The 17,479-nt window shown below is 37.2% G+C and overlaps 1 protein-coding gene across 1 annotated transcript; it reads left to right on the forward strand.

Moving 5' to 3' along the window:
* The first annotated feature begins 11,388 nt into the window (after positions 1-11,388).
* On the forward strand, positions 11,389-12,726 carry LOC104709612 (uncharacterized). The gene has a single exon (XM_010426192.2). The coding sequence runs from the start codon at positions 11,389-11,391 to the stop codon at positions 12,097-12,099; it is 711 nt and encodes a 236-aa protein (XP_010424494.2). The 3' UTR covers positions 12,100-12,726.
* The last annotated feature ends 4,753 nt before the right edge of the window (positions 12,727-17,479 follow it).

Below are 17,479 nucleotides of genomic sequence, written 5' to 3' on the forward strand. Positions count from 1 at the left end.
GGTCTGCACTCCTTGGTTCACTGTCCTTGGTCTCTTGGTACTACCTTCTCCTTCTTCGAATCTGAAATATTCTCGGTTCAGCCTCCTTGCTTCGTCCATCTTATCGATCATCTCCATCATTGGGTCTCTTGGTACTTCCTCCATCTCCCTTATGTGGTTTAGAGACCTCTCATTACTTAGGTCCTCCTCCAGCATTCTCGGATCCCACCTTCCATAACTCGGCAACTCTCCTTCCTCTTGATCGGTTTCTGATTGCGGCAACACCATTCACAATGGTATGGCTCGAATTGGACTGATTTGCTCTGGTACAACTCGGTCTGAAAGGTCTTGTTCCGGCACAACTCGGTATGATCTGCTTACTGGACTAACATTGTCCCTTAGCTCCATGGTTGGTTCGGCTTCCGGTACTGGGTCTTGCGGCACGTAGTCTTGGTTACTCCTTAGCTCGATCACTATGGTTGGTACTCATCTTCCGATGATATCACGATCACCTCCACAAGTTCTTCCTCCTCTGATGTTGGTTCAGAAGACTGTGAGTTTCCATCACTCGAGTTCCAGTCTCTCTCGGTCTCCAGTACTACTTCGTCACCACCAGCTTCATTTGTCAGATACACCTCGGACAGAAAGTCGAGAATTCTATCGATCGCCTTCGGGTGTGCTCTCATATAGTCCAAGGCACTACTGTTGTCAATCTGATCTTCGACAAGGTCCAACAGTAGATGCTGCAACTTATCCGCGATCTCGGCATCTTCTTCTCCATGGTCTCACCCTAGAACAGTTAAAAAGTTTCCTTGCGCGTCCATCTGGACTTGGATACGACTCAGCTCTCCAATCTCCAACACCATTGTCTGATCGTCTTGGTCCACTTCCATCTCCTCTGATCCTTCTAGACATTCTCATGGATCTGTCTCAAAAGACGGCTTAACATCACCTTCATCGAGAAAATCCTCTAAGCTCCAAGTATCTGGGCTACTGCTTTCTGATTCGGTCGATAAGTAACCGTTGTGATTTTCGTGATCCCCACGTCTCGGCCACTCTCCTCTTGAACCATCCCCATGTTTCAGCCACCCTCCTCTTGAACCATCCCTGCAACCTGATTCACCTGAAGACATCTAAACACCCACAAGGGTAGGTAAGCTGCTAGTCAATTCTAAGGTTTACATTCAAAAATAGACAAGCAAACTACTGGAATCTAATTTTGTTTTTGCGATGCATTTACTCGATAAAAATTGAAAAGCACAAGTGCCCGCGGGTTCGAAACACCGCTCTGATACCACCGTTGTAACGTCCCCAAACCGTCCTATGCCCCGGAGATAGCCACAGGACACTACTGCTAGGAGATCGCACCCGGGTTGTCCGGCCGAGGGATGGAAGCTGCAGCTTCCCGACCAGTCCTCCTGGATAAGACTCCGCCCGCGGCCGAGGTTCGCTTAGGCTTTGCAACCCTCGCAGTCCTGGAGCGTTGTGTTAGCCCGGACAAGGCCAATTGTATCGGATGCAACTTGCCATGTTCCCCAAAAAACCGAATATATATTACTATAATAAAATATTACATTGAAAACCAAGTTATGAAAGCAATATACATAATAGTCGGATACTTCCATAAAACACATTTAAGGAAAATATAGGGTTTTACAAAAACACAGAAAACAATCCCTATCTGGTACCCTAAGTTCGCTCCAGCTCTAGACTCTTCCTAGACTTCCTGTAAGACAAATAATTATCATGAGTAATCTAAGATTACTCAGTGAGCCTGGGTACCCCTTTCCTAAACATGCTTCTAACTTTCCCCACCCCGACTACCCCAACAAGGAAGGAAACAAGCAAGGCAAGCAATCAAAGCTACGCAACAGAAACGATAGCGGAAGCAAATAACAAACAAGCAAGCAAAGAGGTTTAGTTCAAGCAGGACTTGACTCAATTAACCTAGACTCTATACTCCTACGCGATGAACAAGACGACGAGAATACAACAAGGGTAACTTGAATACTCTAGACTCTTTCACCTAAACAACACAATACGACTAGAATAATCAAGTATTACTCGACTACCCTAGACTCTTCACCTATGGGCCCTCGATAATCTGTTCCGTTCCTTACCTCTGTCCATACGGAAACCACAAAGGTAACCCGCATGAACCATCCAATGCTACGACGTCAAGTAGTTGTAGCTCTAGTAGCTAGCTAGACACGACGTTTTCCTGTGTAAGAGGTCGTTGAGAACTTCCCACAAGACAACCTTTCAGCATTTGGAACAGAAGGTCGACTACTCTATCCTAGCAACGACTCGAGAAAAATAACAAATATAATTCAAGAGACTAGGTAAAATAAGTACTACATCATGAGTGCTTCTACCCAATATGTGGTAGGTATGCTTGCTTGGAAAAGAAGGGACCCAATTTGTTACTATTTGGTTTCATTTTGCTACAAGAGTAAAAGAGATGATTAGTCTGATTGCAACATCTTTTAATACTACATGATCATCTCTGTATGTATACAATTTAAGCTTGAAAATAAAGAAATCAAGTCCTGAAATAATGTAGTATTACCGCAAACTGTTTCAACCAAAGTCATGATCATCACTTGGCATTGACGAGTATGTTTCATAAGGTTCTTTGAGGAGTCCATACATCATCCGGTTTAGAGATTAGCTGATTTCCCCATATATATACTGATAAAGCTAGATTTTGATACATATATATACTGATTTGAAGGTCAGTTGATGAAAGAGTTTGGGAAGTTTTTTTGACAATCGTGGAAACAAAGAATGGAGATCGTGGGAATCTCTCCCCTTTGATATGGTGTTTATATGACAATATATCATCATGTGGAAAGTTTCTCTCATTCTTTTTGTTTTTTGTTTTTTTTTTTTAATGTAAGTTTTTGAATATTAAAAGAAAAGTTCAAAAATAATGGGTAGTGTAATGACCCTCACCAAGAGTAAAAATCCAAATTTAAAATTTTGGAGAAAGAGACCCGGAAAAGACTTAGCAAGAAAGAGAAGAGAAAAATAAGAAGAACGAACAAAGGAAGTCCGAAGAAAAATCGACAAATCGAAAGATGGCCAATGCCTGGAGGTCAAGAGGCTAAGTTCAATAGGAAGTCAAAGAAGAAGAATGGCAAGTCAAAAACCACAAAAAGGCCAAGGTACGGTCAGGATGAACTTACACGAACAGGGATGGTACGGACAGACTTACATGGTCGAAAAAAGTACGGACGGACGTACATGGTCGGACACGGTACGCACAGGTTGGACATACGCGGACGGAGACAGTACGCACAGGTCAGGCGTACGCGGATGGAGACGGTACGCACAGGTCAGACTTACACGGATGAAGACGGAACGGGCCGAGTAAAGACGGAAAGGACGGACGCATGCAGAGTGGAGACGGTAAAGGACGAGTATAGCCGGTAAAGACAGATTGTTCGCGGTACTGAAGGAGAAGTTGCGGTACTGACGATAAGTTGCGGTACTGACGATGGAGTTGCGGTACTGCCGAGAAACTACGGACAAGACCGAGAAATTGCGGATGTAGCAGACGATCGACAGAAGCATTGCTGAGAGCCGACAGCGTTCCAGATTTTGTGGAGCGTTTGTCCGCCGGCTCAAAAAGAGAATATTCTATTTTATCTTGAATCAACCAATGGAATTTCATGCTACTATGATGGGCAATCATTATGTTGTTGAAGAACAAAAAAGAGAAACATAATCACTATGGCTTTAAGAAGTTGGCCAATGGGAGTTCATGCACCAAAAAGTGGGAGACAAAGGAAGATTTTTCCTTTACAAATCGGCCAATCCAAACTCATGCAAGAGAATGATGAAGATTCTGTGGAATTTGTGGCTTGGGACCAAGTCTTCACCCAAAGGAGTGGAGAGGAGGAAGATGTGTGCTCGCCATACATTGGCGAGTAGCACCGCCCAAAAACCACTATAAATTGAAGCTCTCCCTTCTCACTTTGCTCATTCACCACTCAAAGAAGAAGAAGCTCAAAATTCTCTCTAAGTGTTTGCTCTCTTAACGACGGAGAGGGAGACCGAAGTTGGACGCAGTCGGTGGATGCTGTCGGAGACGCTGTTCGGGTCGAGGAGAGTCGCAGTTCAGAGACGCTGTTGGACGCAGTTCAGAGACGCTGTTGGACGCAGCTCAGAGACGCAGTCGGACACAGTTTGACGCGAAAAGGAAGTTGTCTGATCCGCGGTGCCGTGAAGTCCGATCATCAATCTACTGAGTTCTGTGGTAGTTTTGTGTGGGGTGCTGCATGGTTCCTATGGACCATGTACGTACCCATTGTGGTTACATTTAGACTAGGATCATGGTAGGATCAGTTAAATGTTGCATGCATAAATTGGTAGGATTCATGCTAGAATTCATGTTTAAATCACATAGAATTATGCTAGGAATCACCATGCATGTTGAGAATTGATGAGAATTGAACTGCATATTTCCATGATGAACTTGATGCATTTTTATAAATTTGGCTTGCTTAAAATTTGGACCATGGACTTGCATGCATAATTAAATTGGTAGATTTTTACTTGCAATATTTTCTTGCTTAAAAATCAGATTAAAATGGTTGCATGCATGTAGAACAATCTAGGTTGCTTGAATTGTTATTCTTGTTTCCTGTTGATTGTTGTGTGTTTTCTTGCTTGATTTCTTGCTTGTTATGCCTGATTTATCTTGCTTGATTTCAAGCATACCTACCACTATCTTGGCACTACAACCTTCTACCCTTCTTACCGGAGATGCCATATTCACTAGTCCGAGAATTTAGAATCAAATGGTGGGACAAATACAACCTCGATCGCTGCTCTTTATCCAACTTGGAGAAATGGATCCAGACACATCAACAAATAAAGCAATCCATAGCTACAGTATCCCGAGCATTACCACCTATTCAAACAAAAACTTCGCCCCGCAAACCACCAAGTCCTACAGAATCAACAACTTCATTCTCCGGATCCAAGAAAAGTAAAGGTAAAGAAAAACTCCTCGAGACAATAGCTATGCAAATATCCTCCTCAGACGACGAAGATGATATAACACAAGACAACAATACGCAAGACGATGATCCATTCTAAAACATGACTATCTGAAAAAAAAAAAAAAAAAAAAAAACTTGAAAGTATGCTGGTACAGCTCTTTTAAAACATTTTTAAATCATGCTTGTAATATATATATATATATATATATATATATATATATATTTAGTATATTATGTGCTTGTAATATAAATACATATATATTTAGTATATAATTTTGTAGAAAAAAGAAGCAACCTCTTCCACCGACTCCATCAAGACTCCAATTTTCAAGACAAGATGAAGACAAAAACTCAATTACGCAACAGCTCAACTATCAATACAAGACTTCAAGACCAAGAAATGAAGACTTCAAAACTATAACAAGACAAAGACTTCAATCAACAAAGGATTACTCATCTCTCGCAATGTCAAAAATATGACACGTCTATAACAACTTACGCAACTTCATACAACTTTGTATAAATAAGGAAGTGAGGGTAATAGGAGAGGGCAGAGTGTTTTTAGTGATCATTCACAAACTCCCTATACATCCTACTCTCTAGTTTTCATAAGTTTGTTTTCAAAGTTTGTACCTTTACTCTTGTATTTAAATCAAGTTTAAATAAAGTAAGTTTTAATCATCCCTCTTGTCTATATTTTAAGTTAATCGTTTTATTTATAAACTTGTTTCTACTATAGTTATACAAGAATCTAACATATATTCTATATATTTTATCCTGGGTTTTGTTTAAGAACGTATGGTATCAGAGCCAAAAGATATTTACCTATAGTATGATACATGTTTTATTTTACTACATCCAAGCCAAAGAGATACTTGTTTAATTTATACTTAAGCCTAGTGTTAAAAATCAACCAACCAGAACCTTGTCAAGAGCATTGATAGCATAGGTGTTCCAGGCTGTAAGACCAGGAGGCAGTGAGTTCGTTGGTATGCCCATGCGTCATTCGCCATCGATAAGATCGGTTAGTTTGCATTTTTAGCATTAGATTAAGAATAATTTAAACATGGCATCTACGGTTAGGAAGTTGTTTTAGTCTAAGCATTCATCATCCTCTACATCTCTAAAAACAATTAATTCAAGAGAAATTATGTCAAAAATTACAACCTTTAATCAAGAAATATCAAAAGATCAACTACCGCATGTTAATCCACAAAATATATATCAAATAGGAGCTTTTGATTTTAGAACTGCATATTCAATCAAAGAACATGAACAAACTTTTTCATTACAAAATGAATTTGAAGAAATTAAACTACTTTCTTCTATGGCTTTAGAAAACTATAAAAGAAAGAAGTTTAATTATATTCATTTTGGTCTAATACAAATAGCAATTAAACATTTATCTAGAACAGGGATTGATTCTCCAATACTCATGTTATTATGAGATAAAACACTTTTAAAATTTGAAGACTACTTATTAGGAGCAGTACAATCAAACTTATGTAACGGAGCTATATATTTTAATTGTGCACCCAATTTTCAAGTAAGCCTACATGATCCTACAATATTTAATACTTTAGTTCTAAACGTACATTTGCCTGAAATTAATGATGGTGGATCTCTAAAGGAACCAAAGTTTAATAATACTTTTCCATCATATTGTTCAATTATACTTGTAATAGTTCTTTGTTCAAAGTTTCTTGGTGGTTGAGTAATATTAATTTTCCAATGATCAGGAAGTAATTTCGGTCCATTTTAATTATTTAGGTGTATATGTAGAGGTTGGTGTATCTTTACTATGTACAGCCAATATTGTTGTTTCGCCTTTATCATCTTGCAATAAACATCTTGGGTTAAACTCAGATGTAGATTGCTTAAAGTAAATTCGATAGCCATGTCTGTCTTGCTGGAATTTAATTTCAGGCAAATGTACGTTTAGAACTAAAGTATTAAATATTGTAGGATCATGTAGGCTTAATTGAAAATTGGGTGCAAAATTAAAATATATAGCTCTGTTACATAAGTTTGATTGTACTGCTTCTAATAAGGAGTCTTTAAATTTTAAAAGTGTTTTATCTCTTAATAACATGAGTATTGGAGAATCAATCCCTGTTCTAGATAAAGGTTTAATTGCTATTTGTATTAGACCAAAATGAATATAATTAAACTTCTTTCTTTTATAGTTTTCTAAAGCCATAGAAGAAAGTAGTTTAATTTCTTCAAATTCATTTTGTAATGATAAAGTTTGTTCATGTTCTTTGATTGAATATGCAGTTCTAAAATCAAAAACTCCTATTTGATATATATTTTGTAGATTAACATGCGGTAGTTGATCTTTTGATATTTCTTGATTAAAGGTTGTAATTTTTGACATAATTTCTCTTGAATTAATTGTTTTTTTGAGATGTAGAGGATGATGAATGCTTAGACTTAAACAACTTCCTAACCGTAGATGCCATGTTTAAATTATTCTTAATCTTATCGATGGCGAATGACGCATGGGCTTATCGAGTCCTCCAAGAAAAATATGAATGTATTGAAGCTCTTGAGAAGATGATGGAAAAAGAGAATGAGAAGAACAAGCTGAGAGATGAGGAGGTTGCATCGTTCATGGCAGAGATGCGATCAAAGTTCCCTGTGAATTCAAGTTCTTAGACCTATTTTCACAATATTTATATTTTACTCCCCAATTTCTTTTTCTTGTTGATTTTTGAGATGATTTGTAATATTGTATTTTGGATGTTATTAATTTATGAATTTAAATGTTATTACCTAATTAGCAATTGTTGTCAAAAGAAATTAGATTTATTTTTAAATATTTATCTAATCAGTTAACTAAATATTTTAAAATATTAATATTAAACATTAACCATCCGTCGGGAATCCGTCTATAAAAACAGAGAATAACAGAGCAAAAACAGAGAAATGAATCATTTTAATTGTCGGGAATCCGTCGGTAAACTCTGTCGGGAGACCGTCGGGAGTGTAGCCGTCGGAAAATCCGTCGGGAATAACGAAATATATTTCTTGGGAAACAGTCAGTTTCCCCTTGCTATTATCTGTTGGGAAGTTATCAATTGTCGTCGCTTATCATTCTGACGGGTTCTCGACAGCTACATCTCGACGACAATATCTGTCGCCATTTCGTCGAGAACAAAAGTCGTTGGTAATCCGTCGGAATAATATGTCCTTGGAAATTTGTCGGATATCTCACTACAAAAAAAAATAGTTGATTGCATCATTTAAATAGTATCACAAATATAAATGACATTAATTTAAATGACTTATTGATAAATGATGCATAATATGTGGTTTAATATCAATTGTAATTATTGATGTGGTAATCGAATAATGTGACATCAGTTCAATAAAAGTGACACAATTTTATTTTAATTTGCATTACTTCAAAAATATTTAACAAAAATATAAATTTACATCACTTAATATAATGATACAAATTAAATATCAATTAATAAATAATACAAAATTGATCTCATAATAAATTATTACTAAAACAATAAATCAATACACAAATCATTTCTATAAATTAATAATTATTAACATATATTTTTTGTTTGGATTCCAGATGTGGTTTTAATATTTAAAATACCGAAACCTGTTTCTTTTATTTTTTAAATTCCTCACTTTTTATTTGTCTGGATTTCAGATGTATTATTATTATTTTTTAAAATCTGAAATTCATTTCCATACTATTCACGATCTTTGTAACCTCTAAAAAAAAAAATCTTTGTGATTATTTAAAGGTGAAAGTGGTTCTCCATTAGCAAAAAAAAAAAAAAAAAATTGGGAGTGATCAAAACAACAACTTTTGCATAAGTTCTTTTTTGATTATCCACAAGACAACTACTGGTGACACAAATTATGCATCTACAACACATCTTCAGCATATTATCATCACATCTTAGAAGATTTGAAGGTAAGTGTAATTTTCTTCTCCATATTTTTTTTTATCAATTTTTTATTATCTCATGTAGAATTCTAACTTTTTCTCGGTTATTTTTGGTTATATACTCAGAAAATCTCAAGATGAAACAACAATGTCATCAAGAATCTGGAAAAGAAAGGCATGGAAGACAAGTAATATGTGTTTCATATAACACTCAAGCATGGAGAAATATATATAACACTTAAGCAAGAAAAAACCATAGCTAGGTTATGAATTTATGATCTAAGTTCATCTTACTTTTTTTTTCTTTTGTAAATCGTTGATGAATCTATAATAATTGGTTTTTGTTTTTTTGTTTTTACTATTTTTGTAAATAACGATTTAATAAAAGATATTAGTAAAGATTTGAAAAGATTTTAATAGATATCGAAAACAATTTTCTGCATATTAAAAATAATTTCGAAAATATTTAATGTAAAAAATCTGTTATTAATTTTTGTATTATTAAAAAAATAATAATTAATTAGTATCGGTTATTCATAAATGATACCAAAATTAAAAATTATTTACAAAAAACTGACACAAATAATTAAAATCATTTGTTATAACTGATTTAATAGAACATCAGTTTGAAATAAACTGATACAAATTATTTGCATCAACAAATAGTAAATCATTTCTAAAAGTGATACAAGTTATTTTTACATCATTTAAATCTGATGCAAAAATATAAAATAAATGATTTAACACAATAGTTTTTTGGTAGTGTCTGTTGGATATACTGACGGATTCCAGACATATTTAATATTCCCGACGCTCTAGAACCGAAGAACTGATGCCATATGTAATATGTCGGTTTAGGTTGGTTCCAACTAGTTACAGACAGATATGACCTTCCGTTTGCGGTTGTTTTCTTGTAGTGCAACTTTGTTATGTTAAATTCACACCTTGATCATATGACTGTGCTAAATCATACCTCCACTCTTTATTTATTTAATTAACATATCGTATCTTAAATATTTGTGCTAAATTATACTTAGGCATTAACACTGTTACTGTGCCGTGAAATGTGGATGACATGGAATCCACGTCGACGTCATTTTGTAAAGAAACGCTGAAATAAAATTTCAGATGATACTACGTCGTTTGTGTTTTGTTCATCTTCTTAACCCAAAATTATTCATTTATCAGGAAGTAGAACAATCAAAACCTATAATCTCAATATTGGTTGTAGAAGAGAGTTTTGAAATTGAGACTTGGATCTGTTCGAGAAAGATGAGGTAATTCTCTTTATAATTTTAGACATATTTTGATCGAACTCATTCAATATTTCTTGACATGTATTATTTTAATAAGAGTGGTGAAAGAATCATTTTCACGTGTATGTGTATGACCTCATGAGTCAATAGCACCTTCATTGACCACTCAAATTTTATATTGTTTTAATGAATTGGCTAAGCGTTTCTTTAGAAATTTTTTGTTTTTATTCAGTTAGACCCAATGTAAACTGGGTCAATTTGCCAACTAGCCATATTTACAAATATAATTAAGAATATAGCATACTATTTTGAAAAATTAAATGAATAACATGAAGGGTAGGAAAAATTACCTTTGAAGGTTTGGTGGCAATAGTGGCTGGAGGGTGGGTGGCCGGAATTACAACCGGAGGTGGCGGCGGCCAGAGGCCGGTGACCGATAGCCGAAGATCGGTGGCCGGAAGTCGGTTGCCGGAGGTCGTAACCGGAAGTCGGTGACCGGTAGCCGGAGATCGGTGGCCGGTGGTCGGTAGCCGGAGGTCGGTTGCCGGAGATCGTGGCCGGAAGTCGGTGGCCGGAGGTCGGTGGCTGGTTGTCGGTGGCCGGATGTCGTTGGCCAGTGGTCGGAGGTCGGTGGCCGGTGGTGGTAGCGACCAGAGGTCGAAGGTGGCAACGGCCGGTGGTAAATGGTGATGGTGGCTGGAGGAAATCTAAACTCTAGAGGTTAATTTATTGTGAACCCTAGGGGTGATGGTGGTTAAGAGGTGGAGTGGTGATGGTAGTGGTAGGGAGTATGGGTGATGGTGACAAGGGTAAAGTGGTATATAATACAGTTTATACAGAGTATATTAACTTTTAGTGGTTAGAATATTTATGGAGTGAATTATAATTTTTTTTTAGATTATAGGGTGCAATTCCCCATGTAAAATTCTTGAACACCAACTGTTCAATAGAATGTCGAGAAATCTAAAAACCATGATTTTTTCTGGTTTTTTTCAGCTCTGAAGCAACTTTCCAGATCTATCACAACGGCAAGTTTAATGTCTCATGCAGCGGTGTTGTTACATATGATGGAGGGGATATTCACAAACTTGAAAGCCACTAGTTGGTTATTTTCATGTTTATTAGTAGTTGGTTGATATTTTGTTCGATTGGTTTATTTTCTAATATGTTTTCATGATTACAGGGTTTATTAATTTATGTTGAACAAGAGTTGCCTAAAGTAGAGCACCGTATGTGTGCACGCCACATCTACGGAAATCTTAGGAGAGTTTATCTAGGCAAAGAGTTGCCTAAGGACTTGTTTTGGGCAGTTGCAAAGAGTTTCAATATTGCAGAATATGAGAGAGCTATTTTAGCATTGAAGAATTTTGACAAAAGTGTGTATGATGCAGTGATGATGAAGAACCCGCGCAACTGTAGCCGTGCTTTCTTTACTTTCGCATCAACGTGTGAGGATGTCTCCAACAATTTCTCTGAATCCTACAACAATGCCATCAACCAAGCACGAGAGATGCCACTAGTAGAGATGTTAGAGAGTCTTAGACGTCAGTGTATGATCCGTAATGCAATGAGGAAGAAGAAGGCTATGAGTCATCAAGGAAAGTTTATTTTGAAAGTGGCTGCCACCATTACTGAGGAACAAAAACACATGTTGTATTGTCACGTATTTCCTTGTGGTAATGGTCATTATGAAGTAACTGAGCATGGCCAAGGTTTTAGGGTTGATATGAATGCTAAAACTTGTGCTTGTAGGAGGTGGAGTATGACTAGGATACCTTGTCGACATGTACTGCGTATAATATTGAAGAAAAAGCTGAAACCTGAGGATTTTGTTGTCTCAGATTGGTATTTGACTACAAGTTGGGTTAAGCAATACAGTGAGACACTAATGGGAGTGAATGGAATGTATTTTTGGGAAAATTCCAGAGAATCTAGACTTTAGCCACCACCAAGACTAGTAGATAAAGGTCCAAAAAAAAGCAGAAAAGAATCAAAGGGAAAAATGAGTCACCACAAAAAAAAGAAAAAGAAGAAGAATGAGAAAAGGAATGAAGAAGAAGAACCTGTTCAGAAAAAACTGTCGAGAGAAGGAATGAAACTTCATAGTGGGCGTTGTGGATTAACAGGTCATAATATAGTGAGGTGCAACAACATTGGAGTCCCGGTTAAAAGGCCACCAAAGAAGCAAACAGATTCTTGTCCTAGCCAAGTAAACCAAAGAAGTCAATCAAGTCAGCCGTCACAAGCCTCTCAAGCAACTCAATCAAGTCAAGCATCACAACCTCTTCAAGCAAGTCAAGCATCACAAATACAAGCACCATCAAGCATGATGTCTCATATTTTAGGAGATTTCTTTTGATTGAGTTTCAGATTTTAAATGTTTAGGTATGTTTTTGTTGTTGTTGTAAGCTTGTAATTAGGAGATTAGGCCAAGTATATTTAGGATCAATCTAAATATACATAGGATAAGGTCAATTTTATTTGGGAGTTATCCAATTGAGTTTTTGGTGTTGATTTTTCTCTATAAAAGGATGTGCTAACTTATGGCACAACTTATGAGTTTTTGAGCTTAAGGTTTTGAGTATTTTCCTTAAGATTAATAAGAGAGTTATTCTTATTAAGCACTTGTGTTCTGTTTTGGTTTCTGCACGTGGTGTCAGAGCTTAATCAATGGCAGGAAAAGATGTAAAAGCTTTGATGGAAGGAGGAGGAGGAGACAAAAGCTTGACAACAAGTCAAGAAGACAAAACAAGTTCATCACAGGCCCCAGGATCGTAACCACCAACAGATGGAGGATCTTCCTCTATCAAGTGTCCTATGTTGAACTCGAGCAACTATACAGTATGGTCGATGAAGATGAAGATCCTGCTCAAAGTTCACAAATCATGGGATGTAATCGAAAAAGGAAACATTGATGAGACAAAGAACGATTTGGCAATCGCTGTAATCATACAATCTATCCTTGAAGCTCTTACTCTCCAGATTGGAGGTTTAGAGACTGCTAAAGAAATATGGGAAGCTATATGATCAAGACATATAGGAGCGGACATGGTTAAGGAGGCAAGACTTCAAACCCTTATGGCTGAGTTCGACCGGTTGAAGATGAAATAAACAGAGAGGATTGATGAATTTGTCGAGAAATTGTCTGCAATTTCAACAAAATCAGCATCTTTGGGCAATGAGCTGGCAGAACCTATGATTGTCAAGAAATTTCTGTCAAGTCTCCCTCGTAGAAAGTTCATTCATATTGTGGCTTCGCTCGAGCAGGTACTTGACTTGAATAAGACAAGTTTTGAAAACATTGTAGGTCGACTGGAGGCGTATGAAGAAAGAATTGGTGAAGAAGAGTTAGAACAAGATGATGATCGAGGCAAGCTTATGTTTGCAAATTCAAATCCTTTTGGAGGCTTCAGAGGCCGGGGACGAGGAGGTCGCTCTTCCAGAGGTAAAGGAGGACGCGGCAGGTTTGGTTTCCAACAAAACGACAGAGATAATGAACATGACTTGTCACACATCACCTGTTTTCGATGTGATAAACAAGGTCACTATGCCTCGGATTGCCCTCATAGGTTACTCAAACTGTAGGAAATAGTTGAGAAAAAGGACGAGGAGACTCACATTGCTGATGAACTAATGATGAATGAAGTAGTTTATCTCCAAGAAAACAAAGTGAAACCTAACAGTTTTGAGACAAGTATGGACAACACAAACATATGGTACTTGGATAATGGAGCAAGCAACCATATGAGGGGTGTTAAGAGTTTCTTTTATGATCTATGTGAGGAAGTGACGGGTAAGGTCAGATTTGGAGACGATTCTCGGATTGATATAAAGGGAAAAGGCTCCATACGGTTCGTATTTGAGAATGGTGAAAAGAAACTACTGCACAATGTCTACTACATACCGGATTTAAAGAGTAATATTGTAAGTCTAGGCCAAGCTACGAAAGCTGGGTGTGAGATACGGATGAAAGAAGACAGATTAATGCTCTATGACAAGTTTGGTAAACTACTTGTCACGACAGGGAGGTCCAAAAACCGTTTATACAAAGTTCTGTTGGAAGTAGAGAATATTAAGTGTCTGCAACTAGTCTCTACAAATCAATCCTCTACTTGGCATGCGAGACTGGGACATGTCAACACTGATACAATGAAGTTGATGATCAATAAAGACTTGGTAACTAGCATACCTAACATAAAGGTAGAGAGACAAACGTGTGTGTCATGTTTGCTTGGAAAACAAACAAGGGATCCATTCCCACGCGCAACCGTGTACAGAGCTACACATCCTCCCGAACTGATACACGGTGATCTCTGTGGACCTATCACACCTACAACACCAGCTCAGAAAAGGTATGTCTTTGTGATTGTAGATGACTACTCGCGTTACATGTGGACAGTTCTTCTGAGAGACAAGCGCGAAGCACTGGATAAGTTCAAGAAGTTTAAAACAATTGCTGAGCAAGAAACGAAGTGTGTGATCAAGACTCTCAGAATTGATAGAGGAGGGGAGTTCACCTCAACTGACTTCTACTTTTATTGTGAGAAGAATGGAATCATAAGACAGTTGACAGCTCCATATTCACCTCAACAAAACGGGGTAGTTGAAAGGAGAAACAAAACTCTTATGGAAATGTCGAGAAGCATCTTAAAACATATGGAGTTACCAAATTATTTATGGGGTGAAGCTGTGCAGCACTCAACATATTTGATCAACAGAATTATAACCAGGTCTCTTGCAGAAAAGACTCCATACGAGATGTTGAGGGGAACGAAACCGAATCTTGATCACCTCAGGACGTTTGGTTGTGTCGCATTTTCAAGATCAGAAGTAGTGGGAAGGAAGAAGTTGGATGATAGGTCGAGAATCTTAGTACACCTGGGAACTGAGCCCGGCTCAAAAGCCTATTGTTTACTCGATCCAACAAGTAACTGTATCATTGTGAGTTGAGATGTCCGTTTTGATGAAAACAGAGGATGGAGCTGGAAAAGATAGAAACGGAGGAACTTGGTAGTGATCTGAGTTTTTTTATCTCAGCAGGCTCTTTTGGGAACAGGGGTGTCCGTCTGATCGAGCACGCAACAGAAGAAGACGATGGTAACCCGAGAATTGCAGAAATAGAATCAGACAAAGACCTTGGTGAGGAAGCGAATAATGGTGAAGTGGTAAATGATGAAAATGAGGAACAACAGCAGTCGTTGGTGAGCAAACCTGCTAGACTGCAAACAAAACCGAAGTATCTAGATGATTACGTCACTCAAGATGAAGAGTTGGAGCTGTCTATTGACGAAGAACCCTAGGATTTCAATGAAGCGTCTAAATCAGAAGTATGTATAATGGCGTGTAAAGATGAACTGGCATCAATCGTAAAGAACAGAACTTGGAGTCTAGTTGTTTTGCCATCTGGAGTTAAGCCGATTGGGTTGAAGTGGGTGTTCAAAATTAAGGAACTCGGATGGAAGCATAAACAAGCACAAAGCTAGATTGGTAGCTAGAGGATATGTTCAAAGGTATGGGATTGACTTTGATGAGGTTTTTGCACCTGTGGCTCGCATGGAGACAATTAGATTTATCATATGTCACTCAGCTTCATACAGATGGGAGATACATCATTTGGATGTTAAGACAGCTTTTCTGAATGGTGAGCTGAAGGAGGAAGTGTTTGTTGAACAACCAAATAGTTTTGTGGTAAGAGGAAGTGAGAGGAAGGTATACAAGCTGCATAAGGCTCTCTATGGCTTAAAGCAAGTGGTATATCATGGTTTTTAGGTGTTTTTAGCCATGATATAAGTCTTATTTATAGAGTCTTTTTGGTATTTTTAGAGTCTTTTGAATCTTTATAGGATTTAGCATGGATGGGAGCATAATGGAGCTAAATATGAAGATTTGGAGCTTAATCAAGCATTGAGGCTGAGCTACGAAGTTGGGAGACAAGTTCAGAGACTTGCATCGGTCGATGCAAGTGATGGTGTCGATCGATGCATCATCTAGCGGAAGAATTGGAAGTTTTCCCACAAGTTTTGAAGATTTACAAAGTTGCCCCAAAGTTTTCCATATTTGCATCATTAGTCTCTGGACGTGTTTTAGGAATCTATATAGGATTTTTATGATCATTGTTTAGACCTAAACTTTATTTTTCCCTGCAACTTTTGAGAGAAATCCCTGAGAGATTTTTAGAGAGCTTTTGGAAAGAAAAATCAAGACTCCTTTAGAGAAGATTCAGAACTCCTTTTCTTCTTCCTTTAATCTCTTAATGCTATCTATTTTATTCATGATTTGTGTTCTTACAATTATGTCTGAGTAGATCTGCTTGTTAGGTTTAGGGTTTCTCATTAGGGATTTCATGGATTGTTAGATTGATTAATTGTTTGGATTCATTATCTTTCTTGTTCTTCACCATAGGTTGTTCTTAATGCTAGATCTTTGATTAGTCATCTGGATTTAGATCTTAGGATTATTGATTGATATGAGAATATAATTGATTTTCCTCACAAAAACCTTTGGTGAGCAAATTTACTTTTTGCAAAGAGATTTGAATTAGTGATTTTGTGAACTTATCTAAACTTGATTTTATTGCTGGTTTTTAACTTGAATTTTGCAAAGAGATTTGGATTTTCGGGTTTTAAAACTTAGATTATATTTGCAGTGAGAACTGATTTATTTTACAACTGTGTTTAGAGTTCAAGAACGGTGCTTAATTATTGAATCCTGCTTGTTTAATTAATTGATCTGATTTTCCATGATTTCCTGAGAATTTCCCTAAGCCTAGCGTTTAATCTTTCTGAATTTACAACTCTTTTGAATTCTGTTTTTGCATTGCTATTTAAATTACAATTTTGGTTTAGCATAATTAAAAGATTATTAAATCTATTGTGTGATCTAGAGTCTCTGTGGATTCGACCCCTAGAATATTACAACTGCAAGGCTGTTAGTATCATTAGGGTATTACAATTTGAGCATATCAAATTTTGGCGCCGTTGCGAGGGACTCTTTTGATTCACCATTAGATTAAAGTCTTTGATTTTGTCTAAATTTTTATTTTTCTATTTTACTCACACGCTTTTGTTTCTTTTCTCTTGTGTGTTTTAGGTACATGCCTAAGCCTAGCACCAGGAAAAATCCTACTGGTCCGGTTGTTAAGCTTACAAACCAAGAGTTAGGACAACTAGAGCGTGATAACACAAAAGCAGCCAAGTCAGTGAAGATGGTCAAAACACACATATTGAGACCTGATGAGGCTGGAGTTTTGAGGGATCGAGAGGGTCATGTGTACAACGAGCAAGGCCAGAAACTTGATGCTGAAGGATGATTTATTCAGGAAG

This window comes from Camelina sativa, chromosome 8 (assembly GCF_030686135.1).
Source record: "Camelina sativa cultivar CO46 ecotype springtype chromosome 8, ASM3068613v1".
Lineage (NCBI taxonomy): Eukaryota > Viridiplantae > Streptophyta > Magnoliopsida > Brassicales > Brassicaceae > Camelina > Camelina sativa.

Coding starts and splice junctions, on each gene's coding strand:
- LOC104709612 (XM_010426192.2), top strand. CDS start 11,389: ATGTGTGCACGCCACATCTACGGAAATCTTAGGAGAGTTTATCTAGGC.